The sequence below is a fragment of the Pelobates fuscus genome, chromosome 7 (genome assembly GCF_036172605.1).
Source record: "Pelobates fuscus isolate aPelFus1 chromosome 7, aPelFus1.pri, whole genome shotgun sequence".
Lineage (NCBI taxonomy): Eukaryota > Metazoa > Chordata > Amphibia > Anura > Pelobatidae > Pelobates > Pelobates fuscus.
In genome coordinates this window covers 29,830,956-29,854,657 of record NC_086323.1, presented here as the reverse complement: position 1 = coordinate 29,854,657, position 23,702 = coordinate 29,830,956, and the positions used below count along the sequence as shown (strand labels likewise).

At 43.9% G+C, this 23,702-nt stretch overlaps 1 protein-coding gene across 1 annotated transcript in view; it reads right to left on the bottom strand.

Moving 5' to 3' along the window:
• Positions 1–20,471, bottom strand: part of PGM1 (phosphoglucomutase 1) — a 62,793-nt gene extending 42,322 nt beyond the window's left edge. The window contains exon 1 of the mRNA XM_063427868.1: positions 20,112–20,471. Coding sequence (XP_063283938.1) covers positions 20,112–20,357 — 246 coding nt within the window. The 5' untranslated portion in view covers positions 20,358–20,471. The remainder of the gene's footprint in view (positions 1–20,111) is intronic.
• Positions 20,472–23,702: the final 3,231 nt, after the last annotated feature.

The following is a 23,702-nucleotide window of genomic DNA, read 5'->3' as shown; positions in this document are numbered from 1 at the left end:
GGGGTCAGCAACCTATGGTATGCAAAGCGCAAGACCTCAAACAGGAGGATCCCCTCTGGAGCTGGGCTGACAGCGGTCCCAGTAGGACTCCTTACGATATCTGCTATAGTGTGACTGCAGCAGGTGGAGAGGGGAAGCCCTTCATTGGTATGTAGCAGTGTTAGTACTAAGAACTGATCTCAGATCACTTGCTCTTAGCACTTGTAAAGGAGAGCATCCAGCCGGAACACCTGCCCATGCTGTGCACCTGGCCCCCCTGGCCCCCAGAAAAGCCACCCTGCTGCTAAATGGTAAGTAGAAAGGAGGGTGGCTCAACCACAAACAGTTCATGAACATATACATTAATCACTGCCCACATACAACCAGCTGAAGGACCTAAGTATAACACAAGCAGCAATATACACACACACAGAAGAAAAAAAAAATAAGGATCAGCATACGAAGGGACTTCAATGGCTTGTTTCCGTACAGTGCCACTAAAACTTTTCCTACTCCTGACCTTTTACTTGTGTTAATCATTTTTTGCATGAGATGCTCCATTTTCTTGTAAACTTTATATAAAAAAAAAATTAGCAAAATCCCAATGTAGTATACAGGGTTCACGGGGTAATCATCATAAAAGGAATTTGTTTAAATGGACCACTAAAAGTGCCAGGAAAACAAACTCGTTTTCCTGGCACTATAGGGTTTTTAGGTTTCCCCCTCCCTCCCTCAGGGTTAAATGCTTACCTTTCTCCAGTGCCGGGCTCCCTCGGCGCTGGGGAAATCTCCTCCCTCTTCCAATGTCAGGGCTGAATGCGCATGCGCGGCAAGAGCCGTGCATGCATTCAAACAGTCCATAGGAAAGCATTTCTCAATGCTTTCCTATGGACGCTGGTGTCTTCTCACTGTGATTTTCACAGTGAGAAGCGCCTCTAGCGGCTGTCAATGAGACAGCCACTAGAGGCTGGATTAACACTAGTGTAAACATAGCAGTTTCTCTGAAACTGCTATGTTTACAGCTGTTGGGTTAACCAGTGGTGTATCCTGGTTTTGTGCTGCCCTAGGCAGGACAAAACTCAGGCGCCCCCCCCCTTTTGCTTATATGCATTAAATAACACTAATTATTTATTTAAAAAACCTGTGAATGCACCTACTTTTCCGAGACTTATCTACTAAACGTGGTTAGCACCAGGGTATGTAACTCAGTATATCTGTGTGTGGTGAGTGCCAAGCTTTTTTTAAATTATTATTCTAGCGAGGAGGGGCCATGCCAGTAAGGTTGAGTCTAACCCAAAACACCCAAATACATTAAAAGTGAAAACTGTGTGAATGCAGTCTCTTGAACCAGTAAACAAGATGCTCCTACACTCATGTAGGTATTCATCTTGTAATAAACATTAAATGAAAACATGCAAAAAAAATAAATAAAAAAAAAACTACTGAAGGAATGCCTGAGGGCGCATTCTCTTATTTCATATATGTGTAGATGCATAAGCGCGCCTGAGGCATCATGGGGCAATAAAGTCATCGACAACGCAGAAGTGCAGCTATTTATTTTGCAAATAAAAATATATTTTAGGTTAAAATAAGATGTGAGTGGAGCGCTTAATACTTTAGTGAACGCACCCCTTCACACTATTGGCATTTACAATTCGATTAGATTTTGGAATTTACAAAAAAAAAAAAAAAAATAAACAAAACAAAGAAGATATTATAGGATAGTGTAATTACTGTGTGCTGGTAGAGACATTCCAAAAAAAGCAAAAACACATCTTAGAGGCTGACATAAGGACATACCGTAAGTACATAAATTATACTTAAAAGTTATTTATTTTAATCATTATTGCGACTGGATAAATATCTAGGTCTGCTATGCTTCAATAAGAGGTGTGCCGCCCTTTAAGGGCATTATGTTACAGTATAACTAGAGCGGCGGTCTCCCCATGGCTATATACACAAGGTGATCAAGTATCTCTTGCTGATGGTTATATATCCAGATATACTGAAGATACAGCACTGGCACTGGTTTTGGCTCCCGCTCTTTCTAAGTTTAACGTAGAAGAGATCGAGAGGAGTGATGGTGTGCTGCCTAATAGCACAGAAGTGGATGAGATTAGAGATGATCTTTAAAGGCTCTTTTAAATGTGAGTCTAACGCCTTACTATCAAACTAGTTTATATTGTTTCTAAGTGGTTTCACAGTATTACACTGTTGTATCATTTTCTTTGCTTTTCATATGATAAATGGGATTTGTAAATGTATACCCCAAAAGTGTGAAGGGGTACTACATGTTTAAGTATTCCACTCACATCCTATTTTGGGTTTTCCACCTAAAATATATTTTTTTGCAAAAACAAAACAAAACACAAGCCTGCTGACCTCAGCTGCACTTCTGCATTGTAGAGGACTTTGTTGACCCATGATGCCTAAGGTGCGCGTATGCACCTACACAAAAATGATATAAGAGCTTCCATCCCTTCAGTAGTGCCGTAGAACCATGCTTAGTGTATGATGGGGTTAAACCAATTTAAATTCCTTTCCCAGTTGGCCATTAAAAAAAACAAAGGCCCTAAGGGGTCGAAACGTTTCTGTTCTTTGGTTCCAATAAAACTTCCTTGTTTGGAATTCCTGGATTATTCTGAATTTGAATTCCTGGATATTCAAACTAAAAAAACAAAAACAGGAAAACATAAAAAAAAAAAAAAAAATGTAAAAATATTAAACAGTAAGTCAGCTGCTAACTTTAAGTTAGCTACTTGATTGTGCAAATAAAACCCCTCTTTTGACATTTCCTATTTAATCCCTTCTTGACAGATTACGTGCTAGGAGTGTCATGTAATCTGTCCCTTTCTCCTGAAGTGGTTAAAACGTTCTTTGTCATGATGCTCTCTCTTAGGTAAAGAAATTAGTCAGGTGAATTCGTTACAATTAGCTTTTCAATTCATAGCTAGGTGTGGCACATGGTAAATAGAGGAGATTTGAAGAAAGTTTAGCCAGCATGTTAAACAGTGCCAAGACCTGTTGACTCAGCAAAAGAAAGGGAAAAAAAAGGAAAATAAGGAATTTGAAAAGTTAGATGTTAACAATGCCAGGCATGTGATCTCAATTCCTAATTTGTGACTATCAATATATTTATTTACAACGTATCTATGTGCACTGCGATATTTAGTCCAAGTTCCTGGCACACATAGATCACAGCCCCTGGATTTGGGGAGAACCCGACAACTGCACCCCATTGACTATTTATTAAACCAAAGCTGAATGCAATAGGGGTTTTACTCCTAAACTACTGCTGAATTCGCAAAAGAGCGGACTCCCTGTACACTTGTCAATTCAAAATTCAGTGAGTTCTCATTTAACACGTGGTCTAAAACTGAGGATTTACAAAATAAGCACATTATATCATGATATCTTAAACTTAAGAAAATTAAATTACTAAAAATGGTAAACTATTTAACCACTGCTAGCAGTAGAACTCAATCCAAATTTTATCTGCAGTCACACTAATTCTGCAACTTAAAGGGCACCAACACTACTTTAACGCGTTTGACAGGTTTTGGCCTCATTAAAGGGCTCGAATAGTGCCAGGAAAACAAGACCGTTTTCCTGGCACTATACATTTCTAAGGTGCCCCCCTCTCTCAGCGCTGAAGGGGTTAAAACCCCTTTAGTCACTTACCTGAATCCAGCGCCGAGAGGCTGGCTCAGACTCTACCCACGCTGCTCCCCGCCGATGTCAGCTGGCGGGGTAGACCAATGCGCAGCAACGGCCACGCTCACATTAGGATTTATCAAATAGGAAAACATTAAAGGATCACTATAGTGTCAGGAAAATAAATCGGTTTTCCTGACACTAGAGTAACCCTCCCGTGGTTACTCACCTTCTTCCACCGCCGGGCTCCCTTACCTTTCCTCCCCCACCGACGTCAGCTCCCCCGTCTGACGTCAGCGGAACGCGCATGCACAGAAGGTGCCGCGCGCGCATTCAAAGTGTCCATAGGAAAGCATTTTTCAATGCTTTCCTATGGACGCTCTGCGTGATGGAGGCATAATATGCCTCCAGCGTCGCATATGCGCCTCTAGTGGCTGTCCGGAAGACAGCCACTAGAGGCTGGCTTAACCCCAAATGTAAACATAGCAGTTTCTCTGAAACTGCTATGTTTACATCAGGCAGGGTTAACCCTAGAGGGACCTGGCACCCAGACCACTTCATTAAGCTGAAGTGGTCTGGGTGACTATAGTGTCCCTTTAATCAATGCTTTCCTACGTGGAAAAATCTGACGCTGGAGGTACTCATGCAGAGCGTGAGGACGTCCAGCATCAGATAACGGACCAAAGGTCCGTTTTGATTCCGGAAGCTCTCTAGTGGCTATATGGGAGACAGCTACTGAGGGCAGACTTATAGCTGCAATGTACACATTGCAGTGCTCTGGATCTGCAATGTTTTACATTGCAGCACTAAGTGCAAAAGGGACACAGCAACCAAGACCACTGCAATGAGCTGAAGTGGTCTGGGTTCCTAGAGTGTCTCTTTAATATGCCTTATTTTTTTGCATGTTCATATCGTTCAAGTTTTTGCATGAAATAAATAAATGTTTTGCAAAATGCTGCACCATAAGCCTGCCTCTTTAGCCAAGCCCCCTCACGCCAGAAAAAGACTTCCTTATCAAATATCTATGCACACAGCTCATCCACAGACAGCACTTATGATCTGAACAAAACAACCTATATTAGAAGGAGAGGACACCCAGTGAGAAATACAAGGATATCACTACCTGTTTGCAGTCTCTCTGACTGTCTGCAGGGAGATTGTGAATTTAAGGGACACTATAGGATCAGTAACACAAACACGTATTCCTGACCCTATAGCGTCCCCCAGGACCCCTTATAGTAAAAATTCACCTTATTTCCAGCACGGGTCCGTCAGTGCTGGCTGTACCCTCAATTCGCCTCCTTGGAGAGCCAAACGCCGCCCTAGCCAATCAGCATCTCCTCAGAGAGATGCACAGAATCAATCCATCTCTATGGGGAAAGTTCAGTGTCTCCTTGCAGCACTGACTCAGGAAGCACCTCTAGTGGCCGTTGGAGGTGTCCCAGGGCAGTAATGTTTACATTAAAATTCCTGAAGGGGGGGGCGTGGCTAACTGCGGAGCAAGATGGCCGCATGAAAATTTGCTCCGGCATCAGGACACCTAATCTAATGCAATCCTGAATAAAGCAGCAACATCCACTACTATTATCTAGCGATGTCTCAACCCAAGAACAAGAGGAGCTCGGCAAAACCGGACAAGCTCAATTTTTTCAACCAGAAATCATCTCCGGCGTCTCCGGTAGAACAGGCCCCAACGGAATCCATGATCTCTGAAATGGCCGACAACGCACAAATTATCACCCGAACTAAGGCGCAAGATGCAGCACAAATCACAAAAGCTGACTTGAATGCGGCCCTGGAGCTTCTCTCCGAAAAACTTGTAACCACATGGCAGCATTTGGCGGATTCACTAAGGAAAGACCTACAAGAACTAGGTAAACGGACGTCGCACATGGAAGATAAATGTGACGAGTTCGCCACGGCACATAACGACTTGGCCACGAATGTGGAACGAATGGCCACAGAAATTAACAAATTGGAGAGCAAACTAGCAGATATGGAGGATCGCTCACGGCGAAATAATCTCCGCCTGCGGGGAGTACCAGAAGAAATCACGAATGATAATTTGCAGGCCTATGTGAGGAATCTGTTGCATGCTCACGCCCCAGAGATACCGGCAGACATGCTGCTGGTAGACAGGGTGCACCGGATACCCAAGCCCGGGCACCTTCCACAAGCTATACCAAGAGATGTTCTACTCCGGGCTCATTACTTTCATATTAAGGAACACATATTAAAGAACAGCAGAACACGAGCAAAACCTCCGACGGACTACCCAACAGTCAAGATATATGCGGATCTATCAGCCGTTACTCTAAAGAAAAGGAGGGAATTCTCCCAAGTAACCAACACCCTGCGGTCGCACGGTATTCGATACCGTTGGGGCTTCCCCACCAAATTGATAGTTACAAAAGATGGAGCCACGACAGTGCTGAACACCCCCGAGGCGGGAGTAACAAAACTGCTAGCCTGGGCCTTGCCGGTGGAGCCGCTGACCACCTCCACAAACCAAACAGGCACATTGAAACGGGAATGGGAAAAACCTCGAGACAAGCACTAAACCGGACGAATACCGGTCTAAGACCGTCCATCCCTGTTTAAACATGGATATTAAGAACAGAATTAATAAATGGACACTATAAACATTCAACAGCTTCGAACTAAATTCCAAGGGAAGCCCAAACACAGGGCGATTCATTGTGGAAACAAGCCCCCTTTCCTGTCTGGACTACCTTATGTGGCGGTGAGACTCTGGATCGGGTTTTCCCGCTGTCGCTGTGACGAAGCGTATGCAGAGCAGTGACATACTGCGGGATGGCCCGATCTGGACTGTTTGCCGAGGAGATAAATCCCCGAACTCACCCACCCGAAACCTCTTCCGCGACCTTCAGCTTGGGAGACCAAGTGTCTGGATTATTACTCCCATCAGGAGATGCACGTGCAACCTACCGGGCAGCATTCCAACACCGAGAACCGGACTGTGCACTTTGACTCATAATAAGATGGTGCCCACTGCTCCTGACCCTATGAACTCTATCAGACCACGAGGTAAAGGGGACCTGAGACCCAGGCCCCTAGTATATGGACGATGTTATATAAAGATTGTCAAATAGAGGGCTTAAAGGAGGGGGGAAGATGCTAGCGATGGGAAAAGTAGTAAGACTTAGAATGTATAAAGTTACATGCATATTTGTTAATATCAGGAGGAGGGAAGGGCACAGCAAAACGATAAAATAAGGTATACCCAAACCTGAACCAGACATGTAACAACACCCGATCAGGACAGGGAAGGGTCGACTAAAGTTGGTTACAAAACATGAGAATCTCCGCAGATTATATAAATCATCTATACGTAGATGACAAACAGCAAGCAAGGCATTCTATAACAAAATACTCTGTAGTGGATGTACCCTATTATGGCGCGAACAGGTGCCCAATAGCCACGTTATGATAGAAAGTTTTCTATTCTATCCCCCAGATGTGGTATACCCACATACTGTCTCTGCACGAGACATTCTGTATATAGTTACAGACCCCCCTCCCAGTTCACATTTCCCTTCCCCAAACTCCAGGGATCAGTTGCATACCCTGACAGGGTTAAATCTGAAACGAACCCACAACCAATATTCCCTTAAATTAACAGGGCTGACAACCACTGGTCTCAGGTCGTATCTAGCATATCTGCTGAGGGATCACTGCAATGGTTCTACCAAATGTTTGAAGGGGAAATTTAGTCATATCCTGTATTGTTATTACTGCATTGATCTACACTTAAACACAAATGTTGAAAATAATGTCAATTAATGCCCGAGGATTGAACACACCTCATAAAAGGAGACTCCTCCTTGACGATGCAAAAAGCAATAAATCAGACATACTATGTGTGCAGGAAACACATTTTGTACACAATAGGGTGCCTGCATTTGCGAGCAAAGAATATCCTATACAATACCACTCCACGAACTCATCTAAATCAAGAGGAGTATCACTACTCATACACAATACCATCACATTTGAACTCTTACATCTCAAAAAAGACACACAAGGACGTTTTTTAATTGTACACTGTAAAATAAATAATGCTTTGTACACGTTGGTGGGGATTTATAGCCCTAACTCGGAACAGAGAAATTTTCTCCAGAAAGTATTACATAGAATACCCCAGACGTATCCCTCCTCCACTATTTTGTGCGGAGACTTAAATCACACCTTACAACCTAGACTAGATACCACGCAAACAGCTGACTCATCCAGATGCAAAACACTGAGCAAACAGGCTGTAGCATTAGTAAAAACTCTTATGGAACATAACTTATATGACATATGGAGGGCGCAACACCCGAATGACAAGGAGTTCACCTTTTATTCCTCGGTCCACAGAACCTATTCTAGAATAGATTTTATATTTGTCTCAGGAGATTTATTGCCGACTGCATTAAGCAGTGAAATAGGTAACATTGTGTGGTCGGATCACGCACCGGTAATGGTATCCTTACCAGACCAATTCCAGTCCCGTGTCACATCACCGTGGCGCCTAAATGAGGCTCTCCTACACAACCCTGAACTGGTCACTAAACTAACTGAGGAACTTGAAAAGTTCTTTGATATAAACCACACTCCGGAGGTTTCTATGGCCACAACGTGGCTGACACATAAAGCCTATATCCGAGGGCTTCTAATTAGCCAAGCATCATATTTACACAAACAGGCGAAAGCGCATTACTTAACACTCATGAGACGACTCAGGGAAGACACACACTCACAAATAACGAACCCATCAACGCTTACTCAGCAGCGCATAGACCAAACTAAGAAACAATTAAATGATATTCAAGTCCGCACGTCAGCTACTATATCCTATAGGCTAAAACTCCGCACATACACACAGGGAAATAGAGCGGGAAAGGCCCTCGCAAACCTAATGAGGCAGAAGAGACTAAATTCAAAAATACCGTTTCTCTTTAACCAACTGGGAAATAAAGTGTATAGTCCTCAAGACATCAATGACTCGCTTGCAGACTACTATGATAGGTTATATAACCTTAAAAAAGATGTTCATACACATCAGCCACTTCCCTCAGACATTGACGAATTCTTAGCAGATGTAAACACGCAACAACTTTCACAGATAGACCGTTCCTTTCTGGAGACACCCATCACCCAGACTGAAATAGCAGGAGTTATCAAAACTCTCCCGAAGGGGAAATCCCCAGGCCCAGATGGCTTTACCAACGCCTATTACAAAACCTTCTCTCATGTACTAACCCCCTTCTTAGAAAAACTCTACCATGGAATCATCCAGTCAGGCAAAATACCACAGGAAATGTTATTAGCTCATATAACTACTCTCCCCAAGCCCGGGAAACCACCCAATAAATGCCAAAACCTAAGACCCATCTCACTCCTAGATACAGATTTAAAGATACTGGCTAAGATCTATGCAAATAGACTGGGAACAATCCTACCTAAACTAGTTCGAGATGATCAAGTGGGGTTCGTACGGGGCAGACTGGGTTCCGACGGGACTAGGAAGCTAATTAACATCTTCCATAACATTCAGCTGTCGGGAGAACCCAGTGTGGCCTTGTCCTTAGACGCAGAGAAAGCGTTCGACAGGCTACACTGGGGATACTTAACAGCTGTATTAAAGAAGTTTGCCTTCCCGGAGACTCTAATAATGTTGATATCTGCCTTATATGATAACCCTACAGCGAGAATAACCAATGGCGGGTTTGTCTCCAAGTCCTTCCAGGTCTCCAATGGGTCGCGGCAGGGCTGCCCACTTTCACCACTCTTGTATATATTAGCACTAGAACCATTAGCTCAGCGAATAAGAGATTCACCGGACATAGAGGGGATAACAATAGGGGGGAAAACACATAAAATAACATTATTTGCTGACGATGTGATGCTAACCATATCAAACCCTGACTCTTCCCTGCCTTACCTGCAAAATATTCTGACAAAATTCGGTCAATGCTCTTACTATAAACTCAATGTCAGTAAGACGCAGGCGATGGGCCTCAATCTCACGACAACCCAACTCACTAACCTACAAAATAGCTACTCATATGACTGGAGACGGGACCATCTAACGTTCTTGGGGCTACACCTCACACCAACGACCAAGAAATTGTACAAAGCAAACTACCTCCCACTACTACGCAACATCAAACAGCAGTTACAGGGGTGGAAAGGGAAATATGTCTCCTGGACAGGCAGGATAGCTGCAATAAAAATGATGATTCTGCCCAAGCTACAATATCTGTTCAGGACACTCCAAATTTGCATCCCAAAAGAATTTTTTACTGAAACTCAACGCACACTAAATGGTTATATATGGGGAGGTAAAAGATCTAGGGTGGCAGCGACCACCATGTATAAACCTTTCAAAGATGGAGGAATGGGAGCGCCAGAAATAGCAAGTTATTACACAGCAGCCCTCATGAGTACCCTTATAGGGACTTTCCATCACGACACAATGCCACCATGGCACCAGATTGAAAGGATAAACACAGGCGGGTTAACACTGCCAGTCCTGGCCTGGATCCCTAAACATCAAAGGCCAAAATCTACGCAAACCTGTCCCACGACCATTGCCACCCTCAAGGCATGGGATAAACATGTGATAAAACACTACCCGGCATCTTATATATCCCCAGCACTGCAAATGCGGGCACTCTATGTGCTTATCCCTGGATTCGATAGTGGTCTATGGAATGACCACAGCATCAAATGCCTTTTCCAGATCATGCCAGAGGGCCGCCTTCCACCCTACGAATCACTTTCCGAAACATTTGGACTACCCAAAAGAGCATACTTCGCATATCTACAACTGCACTCATGGGTGCGGAAACAGACCATGGAGGGCAAATTACACAACCAGGGACTCCCCTTGTCACCGCTAGAGAAAATATGTGTAGCTAACCAGCAACCGAAAAAGCTATTATCTACTTTATATAAGATAACTAGACCCCAAACATTACCTAAATCTTTGCCCTTTGTACGGGCTTGGGAACGAGACCTACACTTGAATATGCCCAACGACACCTGGCTAACAATTATGTGGGCTCACAAACATCTCACGCTAAACACATCACATGTAGAAACGAGTAGGAAAGTACTCTATCGCTGGTATATAGTACCACAAACACTACACAAATATGATAAAAGACAGTCGGGGAATTGCTGGAGGTGCCTTACAGAACCCGGCACAATGCTCCACATATGGTGGGCTTGCCCAAAAGTACAGCCCTTCTGGGAAGACATATCAAATATCATTAAGAAACTCATCAGTAATGACATACAAATTTCCCCGGAACTCTTCCTGCTATTAATGCTACCCCAAGACTTACAAAAAACTGACCTATACCTCATCTACCATATAATTGTCACAGCTCTCACATCTATAAGTAAAATGTGGCTAAAGGTAAACACTCCAGTTATTGGCACATACTTAGATATGGTGGAAACCACCAAATCCTATGAAACAGCCGCAAGGCAGAAACAAAAAGGGAAACAATTTTGGCAGACAGCTTGGGAAAAATGGGACGCCTGGAGATTAACAAACAAAGAGTATCCCACTAGCAGATAATAATGAAAGCAGGCCCGACCGAAACCGACCAATAACCCTGATACCCTCATACGAACCCCCCCCCCCCCCCCCCCCCCCTATTTTCCCCCACCCCACTGTTAAATACTAGTTTGAGTTATAGTAGACCAGGAACACAGACAAAGACTGCCATAGAGTTCGCATAAGGGAATAGAAGAAGGACATCATTGACGGCACAGCAGGTGTCACATAGTTGACCTTCTGTTCAAGAACTGACACACACAACTACAAAAATGATGCTTATTATAGGGAATGCGGCATACCCTCTTATGATACAATTTATGCATATAATGTGTGAATAAATGTTAAACCGAACTCATGTAATAATGTGATTATGGTTTCTGAATGTTCAACTGTGTCCTGGAAATGTGTAACATGTATAAAGAATGAAAACTCAATAAAATATATTACACAAAAAAAAAAAAAAATTCCTGAAGGGACATGCTATAGACACCAGAATAACTACATGATGTAGTTCTGGGGACTATAGTGTCCTTTTAATGAAGCAGTTTTATTGTATAGATCATGTCCCTGCATTCTCACAGCTCAATGTACTGCCATTTAGGAGTTAAATCACTTTTGTTTCTGTTTATGCAACCCTAATCACAGCTCCCCTGGCTGTGATTGATACAGCCTGCATGAAAACAAAGTTGATTCATTTTCAATCTCCTGCTGTGTAAATTAAACACTGCCTGGTCTAGCAAGCTATAAACAGAGCTGGAGATTTAAAATTCTAAATTAAACAGAATGTGCAATAAGGGAAGTGTAAAGACTAGATGACGCTTGGCAGGAAGTGTTTGGGATGGCTGTGTAAGTCACATGCAGTGAGGTGTGACTAGTGAGTTAACCCCTAAATACCTGAGAGAAGAGAGACTGCATGATTTATACACCACTTCTGTTTCAGTAGGCTAAAGTCGTTTTGGTGACCATAAGTTTCCCTTTAAGAGACACTCATTGTGTGTTGTTGGGGCTGAGCTGTGTGCATACCTTTGATAAGAAAGTATTTCTGGTGTCACTAACAAGGCAGGCTTATGGAGCGGCAACAGTATTTGTTTTGTGCAAAAACTAAAACGATTTGAGCATGCAAAAAATACAGCATATTAAAGATGCCAAAATCTATCAAATGCGTTAAAGTTGTATTGATGCCCGGAGAGTCCCTGAAAGGGCCTTGTAAGTAGGGTTAGCCTATTTTTCAAGGAGGTTTATGAATTCTGCATTACGTCAGGCATGGTATGAAATTTTCCTTAGGATTCGAGCAACGATTAGCTGTTTTTATACCTATCGCACATAAGTTGCACATATTGTCTGCTGGGCAATACTTTCAAACCCTGCCAGGCGGGAGGCAGAATGTATTGCTGCTCCCCTAACAAATAGCAACGTTCAAATCCTAACCCATCCATATGCTATCCTGCAACCTAAAGGTGTAAATGTATTAATGTTCTATTGTAAAGCATCAGATTACATGTGTTTTCAAAATCTGTTCAAAGTTTGGCTCATATGACATTTCAGAGTCTAATTACCACTAAAAAAGCATGGGTTCGTTGCTAGATTTATACTCAAGTCACTCCCAGGAATAATCACTCAATATAGAGCCAACAGTGATGGTTGTAGAACAACAAAGGGATTCATAGCACGGACAAGGGGATCTCGGGAGGCATGTCCTTTCCCCCCGTGCTTGCAGAAGCCATGGTAAACAAAACAGGCTGCAGTTATCACGATTCACGGAGTGCCAGTTTTACCTTGATAAATATTAGCCCTCCAGATAAAAAGTACTTTTTAAATACAAACAGGGCTCACCCTGTAAACTAGCCAATTCATGTTCAGTTTACACAGGCATGGTGCCTACAGGTAGAATGTTACCCAACCGAAGTGGCATTCTATGTTCTCTATAACATCTTGTGGCTGCAACAGGGTAATACTTCTTTAAAAAAAAAAAATTTTTTAAATCTACATACACACATATATATTTAATTTAACATTTAATTACTGAAGGATATAATTCACTAGTAGTGAGGGAAGTATTACAGGGTAAAGTACACATATGACCTTAGATACCATAACGGTCCTCAACAACATGTGAAAGGGGCACATACCTTCTCATCCCCTGTCTCTCTCTTTCTTTCTCTGTCAGTATTTTTAAGTAGCCTGGAATATGGGTTTCTATTTTGAAACACAGAGAGCATGTCATCGATCATGCATAATAAATGTTTATGTTGTACTGATATATTCACCTCGTAGCATTCGTTAAAGGAATAAATTGGGCACCATAATAACATTATATATATTAAGTGGTTATGGTGCCAGAAGGCCCCTGGCGCTAGCTCAACTTTAGAGGTTAAACCGCTCTCTTAATCCAGTTTTAATATGAAACAATGTTTGGCCCAAAAGGTAATGTCCCTTTAAATACTATAAACCAAACTCACAAGGAAACTATATGGCGTTTATTAACTAAACACTACTGATATAGTGAATTGCAAACTGTAGGCCAACATAAACCCAGGTGTGAAGATACAGAGTTAGAGAAATTCTCAAAATAAGCCAGTGTTGCCTAAATTTTGTTACAGCACGCTGCTCAACAAACGAATACTCAAAATAAATAATACAAACAAAAGATTCACATCAAGCACCCATTTTTAACAGGACTACATAGCCTATTTATTGGCTGTTACAAGAATGGCTAAGAGTTGGATCAAATGTTCTAGTTTCTGATCAGAAATGCAAGTAAAGAATAAAGACGTATCACTCTGGCATTCTCTGAAGGGCAGCTGAAAGGAGAGACCATACTCCAAATTCTTGCAAGGTCAGTTGAAATGTCAAAGGGTCTGTGAAGTGCAATGCAAGGTCACAGCAACTTCACAGAGCAGCAGCAAATGGAAGACTGGGTCTGAAGCTAGATTGTTTAAAGGGACAGTATAGAAAAAAATGCTGTTTATTAAGTTAATAAACAGGAATAAGCCCTGCACTCAAAGTTGCACTAGGGCAACATGTATTTGGACTGATGAACACTGTACCCTGTATTTAATGTGTGTTCTGAGATTACAAAGCCATGTTACAGTGCTGCCGCCCACTCCATGTTTACCGATTAGATTTTACACAATGTAAAAAAAAGGTGAACTGTTATAGCAGGATTCACCCAAGATGTCTGCCGACACACTGGCAGGTAAACTTTCAATTCAAAGGGTTACTCGATCCCTTCTGAGTGGGGACATTTCGTGTTATATCCCCTATTGGGCACTATAAGAAGTCCCCCCCCCCCCCCCCCCCCCGCCACCTGGGCTGGGGAGGGAGGTAGTGGAAACGAGGAATGGGTTTGAAAAAAATAAAAATAATTAAACAAAAAAACAAAACAATTTGTAGCAGAAGGAGGTGTGAGAGAAGGCAACGTGGGTGGGAGGGGATAGTAATCTTCCCCTTACAGGTTATTGCAAAGTGCTGCAGAATACATATATATATATATATTTCTCTTCTGCAACTGTCACTAGTCTAATACTATCTTTACCTTTTTGTGTCATTTTACCCACTCCCTCTAGCATGTAAGCTCATTGAGCAGGGCCCTCAACCCCTCTGTTCCTGTGTGTCCAACTTGTCTGGTTACAACTACAAGTCTGTTCGTCCACCCACTGTAAAGCGCTGCGGAATTTGATGGCGCTCTATAAATACCATAATAATAATAATAAAAATGATAAACATTCGTCAATAAATGCAAAACCACTATATGGTTTATAAAGCTGCACGGCCACTTCAATAAAATCCCTGCACAATCTATTGGCTGTCATCCATGACAGCGGATAGTATGCAATAGATTGCCTAAATTAGAACATTTCATTGCACTTGTAGAAAATCCCATACAGTTTCTTCATACATCCTCCTCTGTACTGTCACACATACAAAGAGTATTGTAAGGGATTTAATTACAATGTATTACTTCCAATGAGAGCACTGCAGAGATAGTCAAAAGTAAGACCTGAAGAGGAGTTTACTAAAAAAAAAAATATATATATATATATATATATATATATATATATATATTATAATAGAGCTACTTGCCAAGTTAAAGAAGTTCCCTGGTGGCTTCTGTTAATCTGTGTAAGTAACTTCATTCATGTTTTTTCCCCCCATGCATGAATCTATGGACATCACAATCCAACTCCCACTCTCCAACTATCAGCAGAAAGCTGAATAATGTACAACAGCCCAGCTTCCACTGAATACAATGCGTGGACTAGATTGTTTCATTTTTTTTAATCACAGTCAGTCGATGTTCTCTGCAGTCATCCCTGATAAGGTAGATCCTAAGAATGTACGGTACTCAAAATTAGGGATGTTTAGAGAGAATACAATAAAATGGGCTTCTTCCACCAGCTGGGATTGTGCTTCTCATGCACTAAAACTGCAAGGCACACCTACAATGAGCATCATATTATCCTCATCTGTTTCCGTTTAAAATGGCTGCTTCGCCATGGCAACAAGCTCATTCATGAGAAACAGTTTGACCTTGACCGTACTGAGATCAAATGAGAAATTCCTGGAAATGTAGAGTGTCCGCTTCAGACTTTAAAAAAATACCTGGAATATTTATTGTATAGTCAAAGTAATGTAGGATGATTTTCTTATAGTGCCAAGAAATGCTTTCTATCTCAATGTGGGAAGGTAGTATATTCATCATATTAACAATTCAAAGCATTTTTTGTTACATAGACATTAACAATTTTTCTACAGACTGATGTAAAAATATATAGGCCTACAACAGCACCATTTTATTTAGAAACAAACCTCATAGAAGAGAGGCCCAGCACATAATGGGATGATCTCCCCATGGTTTTTAGTCCCTGCATCACTTTACAATAAGTAAACTCTAGAATCAATTAGCAGGCTTCCCCAAACTCCAGATGTTGCTGAACTACAACTCCCATGATTATCAGCCTATCTAGATCATTCATAGAATCATGGCAGTTGTAGTTCAGCAACATCTGGGGGGCCGGAGTTTGGGGAAGCCTGCCTTAGAGCCCCCTATTTATAGCATGAAAACCATGCATTTCAAACCAGTAAAATTTTCCCTATGATTAACTGATTAAACTTTAAAGAGACAAATGATATGTCAAAGACTACATTATTAACCCTTAGTAGCCTGTGGGGGTATATATAGTCTGCAGGTCAATCACAGGAAGACATTAACCCTTTGGGTATCAGAATGGTAGCACCCACCCATAATCTGTAATCATTTACTATTTAGCAAACAGCAGGTTACGTGTTAATAAAGTTAAGTATGAATATTAATCATGCTACTTGGGTAACCCTTTGAATGTCATTGACGCTACAAAATCCCTTTTCACCTAAACAGTTATAAACACAACTTCAAAATACATAATGCTTCTGTAACACGGGGTGCTTTGCACAGGTTACCTTGCTTCTTGTATCTTTTAAGAAGACTTCTATAAAATATGGTTTTAATTATATGAGGTCCAGCCCTGGACGGAGCGATTTCTGTGACTGAATGCTATAAAAATTTGTCTGGACACCATTCTGAGTATTTAAGGAGATGCTGTGAGCTGCATATATATATCTACACACACTAAAGGAAAGAAAGACACCATGCCACAGTGTTTGCCCATCGAGAGGCACCCATAAACAACCTGTGCATTCACTGACAGTAGGAATTCACACAAACAGTACACTCTCTGTCACCGTGTAATATAGTTTATGAAGTAAAGGCTAAGGAATCACAGACCCACTCGGGCTATACATCCTACTTACTTATTTTTATTGTCTGCACAAATTATTAAATATTACTTAAAACAAAAAATATGTCAGATTAGGAAGTTATGAATAAAGTAAATGCAAAAGTTATGGTTTTGGCCTGATAGGCATGCCTTTAACTCGGGCGCCTGCAGACTGGCAAACAGGCCCACACCCTACTAGGTTTGCCAGACCCACCAATTTTTCCAGAACACACTACTTCAACAGGCACAGAGATGATAGAAGAAAGATTGTAGCATTCATATGCTGCATGATTCCACAAGGATTAACTTGATTTTTGTGCGGCAGCACTTGAATCCTGCAGAGCAGCTTCTCTTGTGCTGTCCCTAAATAACATATGTAAAGAAAGAAAAGGTTGATGGGTTCCATAACAGACATGCCACCAGTGACAGGAGAATTGTTTTACCTCTCAGACTCAATCACTAGACACCGGATAGGGCACGTCAGTGCTTGGATTTAAATCCTGAGCCTATCCCTATTTGTTCTAAAAGACATGGTAGACATGGTGGATAGGGCAAAACTACTTAGCTTGCCCACTCACCTTTCACAATCTGTGCACACCCTGGTAGGCACCCTTGCAATCTGTGCATCTACTGACTGACACACTGACAGCCCGTGCCCCCACTGACTGACGGGCACACTGACAGCCTGTGACCGACTGACCGCGTGTGACTGACAGCCTCCGCCTGTGACTGACACTGACAGCCTGTGGCTGACACTGACAGCCTGTGGCTGACACTGACAGCCTGTGGCTGACACTGACAGCCTGTGGCTGACACTGACAGCCTGTGGCTGACACTGACAGCCTGTGGCTGACACTGACAGCCTCAGCCTCTGACTGGCTGACACTGACAGCCTCAGCCTCTGACTGGCTGACACTGACAGCCTCAGCCTCTGACTGGCTGACACTGACAGCCTCAGCCTCTGACTGGCTGACACTGACAGCCTCAGCCTCTGACTGGCTGACACTGACAGCCTCAGCCTCTGACTGGCTGACTCTGACAGCCTCAGCCTCTGACTGGCTGACTCTGACAGCCTCAGCCTCTGACTGGCTGACTCTGACAGCCTCAGCCTCTGACTGGCTGACTCTGACAGCCTCAGCCTCTGACTGGCTGACTCTGACAGCCTCAGCCTCTGACTGGCTGACTCTGACAGCCTCAGCCTCTGACTGGCTGACTCTGACAGCCTCAGCCTCTGACTGGCTGACTCTGACAGCCTCAGCCTCTGACTGGCTGACTCTGACAGCCTCAGCCTCTGACTGGCTGACTCTGACAGCCTCAGCCTCTGACTGGCTGACTCTGACAGCCTCAGCCTCTGACTGGCTGACTCTGACAGCCTCAGCCTCTGACTGGCTGACTCTGACAGCCTCAGCCTCTGACTGGCTGACTCTGACAGCCTCAGCCTCTGACTGGCTGACTCTGACAGCCTCAGCCTCTGACTGGCTGACTCTGACAGCCTCAGCCTCTGACTGGCTGACTCTGACAGCCTCAGCCTCTGACTGGCTGACTCTGACAGCCTCAGCCTCTGACTGGCTGACTCTGACAGCCTCAGCCTCTGACTGGCTGACTCTGACAGCCTCAGCCTCTGACTGGCTGACTCTGACAGCCTCAGCCTCTGACTGGCTGACTCTGACAGCCTCAGCCTCTGACTGGCTGACTCTGACAGCCTCAGCCTGGCTGACTCTGACAGCCTCAGCCTGGCTGACTCTGACAGCCTCAGCCTCTGACTGGCTGGCTGACTCTGACAGCCTCAGCCTCTGACTGGCTGGCTGACTCTGACAGCCTCAGCCTCTGACTGGCTGGCTGACTCTGACAGCCTCAGCCTCTGACTGGCTGGCTGACTCTGACAGCCTCAGCCTCTGACTGGCTGGCTGACTCTGACAGCCTCAGCCTCTGACTGGCTGGCTGACTCTGACAGCCTCAGCCTCTGACTGGCTGGCTGACTCTGACAGCCTCAGCCTCTGACTGGCTGGCTGACTCTGACAGCCTCAGCCTCTGACTGGCTGGCTGACTCTGACAGCCTCAGCCTCTGACTGGCTGGCTGACTCTGACAGCCTCAGCCTCTGACTGGCTGGCTGACTCTGACAGCCTCAGCCTCTGACTGGCTGGCTGACTCTGACAGCCTCAGCCTCTGACTGGCTGGCTGACTCTGACAGCCTCAGCCTCTGACTGGCTGGCTGACTCTGACAGCCTCAGCCTCTGACTGGCTGGCTGACTCTGACAGCCTCAGCCTCTGACTGGCTGGCTGACTCTGACAGCCTCAGCCTCTGACTGGCTGGCTGACTCTGACAGCCTCAGCCTCTGACTGGCTGGCTGACTCTGACAGCCTCAGCCTCTGACTGGCTGGCTGACTCTGACAGCCTCAGCCTCTGACTGGCTGACTCTGACAGCCTCTGACTGGCTGGCACTGACAGCCTCTGACTGGCTGGCACTGACAGCCTCTGACTGGCTGGCACTGACCGCCTCTGACTGGCTGGCACTGACCGCCTCTGACTGGCTGGCACTGACCGCCTCTGACTGGCTGGCACTGACCGCCTCTGACTGGCTGGCACTGACCGCCTCTGACTGGCTGGCACTGACCGCCTCTGACTGGCTGGCACTGACAGCCTCTGACTGACTGAGACTGACAGCCTCTGACTGACTGAGACTGACAGCCTCTGACTGACTGACACTGACAGCCTCTGACTGACAGCCTCTGACTGACAGCCACTGACTGACAGCCACTGACTGACACTGACTGACACTGACTGACACTGACTGACACTGACTGACACTGACTGACACTGACTGACACTGACTGACACTGACAGCCTCTGACTGACACTGACAGCCTCTGACTGACACTGACAGCCTCTGACTGACACTGACAGCCTCTGACTGACACTGACAGCCTCTGACTGACACTGACAGCCTCTGACTGACACTGACAGCCTCTGACTGACACTGACAGCCTCTGACTGACACTGACAGCCTCTGACTGACACTGACAGCCTCTGACTGACACTGACAGCCTCTGACTGACACTGACAGCCTCTGACTGACACTGACAGCCTCTGACTGACACTGACAGCCTCTGACTGACACTGCCCGCAGTGGGTTCCCCTGCTTACCCCATTGGCGGCTGCTATCTGTATGATGAGCTGAATGGCTTCCTTCATGAAGAACCTGCCGTCCCCTCCGACCACTAGCGCCCCCTCCTGGCGCTCGGCGGGCTCGGTGCAGGACACGATGCTCTGGATGAAGTTCTCGGTGTAGTGCGGGCTGTTCTGGAACGTGGTGACCCGCTTCCTCAGGCCGCTGGTGCCCGGCTTCTGGTCCGGGAAGGGCTTGGTCTGCACACGGACGATCTGCACCATGATGGCGGGCACGGGGTGAGCGAGCTGCGGGCACGGGGTGAGCGAGCTGCGGGCAGACACACACTGCTTCCCGGTCACCGTGACACCCAGACTCCGCCAACAGCTGCTCCCCGGCGCAACCAATGGGGAGACAGAACCCGGGACCGCCCACCCCGGACCACGCCCACTATCGAACTGCACGGAGTACACGTCCTGCTAGTGGGCGGTGCTAACGTAGACAGAGCTAACGGAGTACAAACCACAGCCACAGCCACAAATAATGTACTGCACACACTGACACACAACACACAGCCACACAATATAAACACTGACACGCAATATACACACTGACACAAAAACAGCCACACAATATAAACACTGACACACAAACAGCCACACAATATAAACACTGACACGCAATATACACACTGACACACAAACAGCCACACAATATAAACACTGACACGCAATATACACACTGACACACAAACAGCCACACAATATAAACACTGACACACAATATACACACTGACACACAAACAGCCACACAATATAAACACTGACACAATATACACACTGACACACAATATACACACTGACACACAATACACACAACCACACAATATAAACACTGACACGCATTATACACACTGACACACAAACAGCCACACAATATAAACACTGACACAATATACACACTGACGCACAATATACACACTGACACACAATACACAACCACACAATATAAACACTGACACGCAATATACACACTGACACACAAACAGCCACACAATATAAACACTGACACGCAATATACACACTGACACACAAACAGCCACACAATATAAACACTGACACACAATATAAACACTGACACACAATATAAACACTGACACACAATATACACACTGACACACAATACACAACCACACAATACACACACTGACACACAGCCACACAATATAAACACTGACACACAATATACAGCCACACAATATACACACTGACACATATCTATACAATTTATTATACAATACACACATAATATAATCTATTATAGAATATCAACATAATACACAATTTACACATAATAAATCTATAATACAATATACACATAATACAATATTATACAATTTACACAATACACAGCCACACATAATGTACACACTGACATCATATCTATACAATCTATTATACAATATCCACATAATACAATCTATCATACAATACACACATAATACACAATATACACATAATAAATCTATCATACAATACACACATAATACACAATATACACATAATAAATCAATCATACAATACACACATAATACACAATATACACATAATAAATCAATCATACAATATACACAATGCACAGCCACACATAATATACAAACCAAAACATAATGTACGCACTGATACCTAATCATACAATCTACTGACATATAACACAATATATGCATAATGCAATAGACACATAATACACAGACACACACTATACACACTGACCCACAATACACAGCCACACAATATACACACTGACACATAATACACACACTGACACAGTCACATAATATACAATTCTGGCCATTGCTAGATAACTCATGCTCTGCCAGTCATATCACTCCACTACCCAGCACAACCCATCTTCCCCAGCCATTCACAGCATGCCCAACCTGCTGCCCTCCACTAATGCCCTGCCATCCACCTCCTGCTCACTTTTACCAGTCTCCCTCCCATCCTCCATTATATCCCATGCCTTCCTCCCCAGCCATCCATTACATACCACTGCAATCTATTGCATACCACTGCCATCCATTACATTCCACTGCCATCCATTACATACCACTGCCATCCATTTCATACCACTGCCATCTATTACACACCACTGCCATCCATTACATGCCATCCATTACATGACACTGCCATCTATTACATGACACTGCCATCTATTACATACCACTGCCATCTATTACATACCACTGCCATCTATTACATACCACTACCATCCATTACATGACACTGCCATCCATTATATACCACTGATATCTATTACATGACACTACCATCCATTTCATACCACTACCGTCTATTACATACCACTGCCATCCATTACATTCCACTGCCACCCATTACATGACACTACCATCCATTTCATACCACTACCATCTATTACATACCACTACCATCTATTACATACCACTGCCATCCATTACATACCACTGCCATCCATTACATGACACTGCCATCTATTACATACCACTGCCATCTATTACATACCACTGCCATCCATTTCATACCACTACCATCTATTACATGACACTGCCATCCATTTCATACCACTACCATCCATTACATGACACTGCCATCCATTATATATTACTGACATCTATTACATGACACTACCATCCATTTCATACCACTACCATCTATTACATACCACTGCCATCCATTACATGACACTGCCATCCATTACATTCCACTACCATCCATTACATGACACTACCATCCATTTCATACCACTACCATCTATTACATACCACTGCCATCCATTACATGACACTGCCATCTATTACATACCACTGCCATCTATTACATGACATTGCCATCTGTTACATGACATTGCCATCCATTACATGACACTGCCATCTATTACATACCACTGCCATCCATTTCATACCACTACCATCCATTTCATACCACTACTATCTATTACATGACACTGCCATCCATTTCATACCACTACCATCTATTACATGACACTGCCATCCATTTCATACCACTACCATCTATTACATGACACTGCCATCTATTTCATACCACTACCATCCATTACATGACACTGCCATCCATTATATACCACTGACATCTATTACATGACATTACCATCCATTTCATACCACTACCATCTATTACATAACACTGCCATCCATTACATTCCACTACCATCCATTGCATTCCACTGCCACCCATTACATGACACTACCATCCATTTCATACCACTACCATCTATTACATACCACTACCATCTATTACATACCACTGCCATCCATTACATGACACTGCCATCCATTACATGACACTGCCATCCATTACATTACACTACCAGCCATTACATGACACTACCATCCATTTCATACCACTACCATCTATTACATACCACTGCCATCTATTACATGACACTGCCATCTATTACATGACACTGCCATCCATTACATACCACTGCCATCCAGTACATGACACTGCCATCCATTGCATACCACTACCATCTATTACATACCACTGCCATCTATTACATACAACTGCCATCTATTACATACCACTGCCATCCATTACATACCACTACCATCTATTACATACCACTGC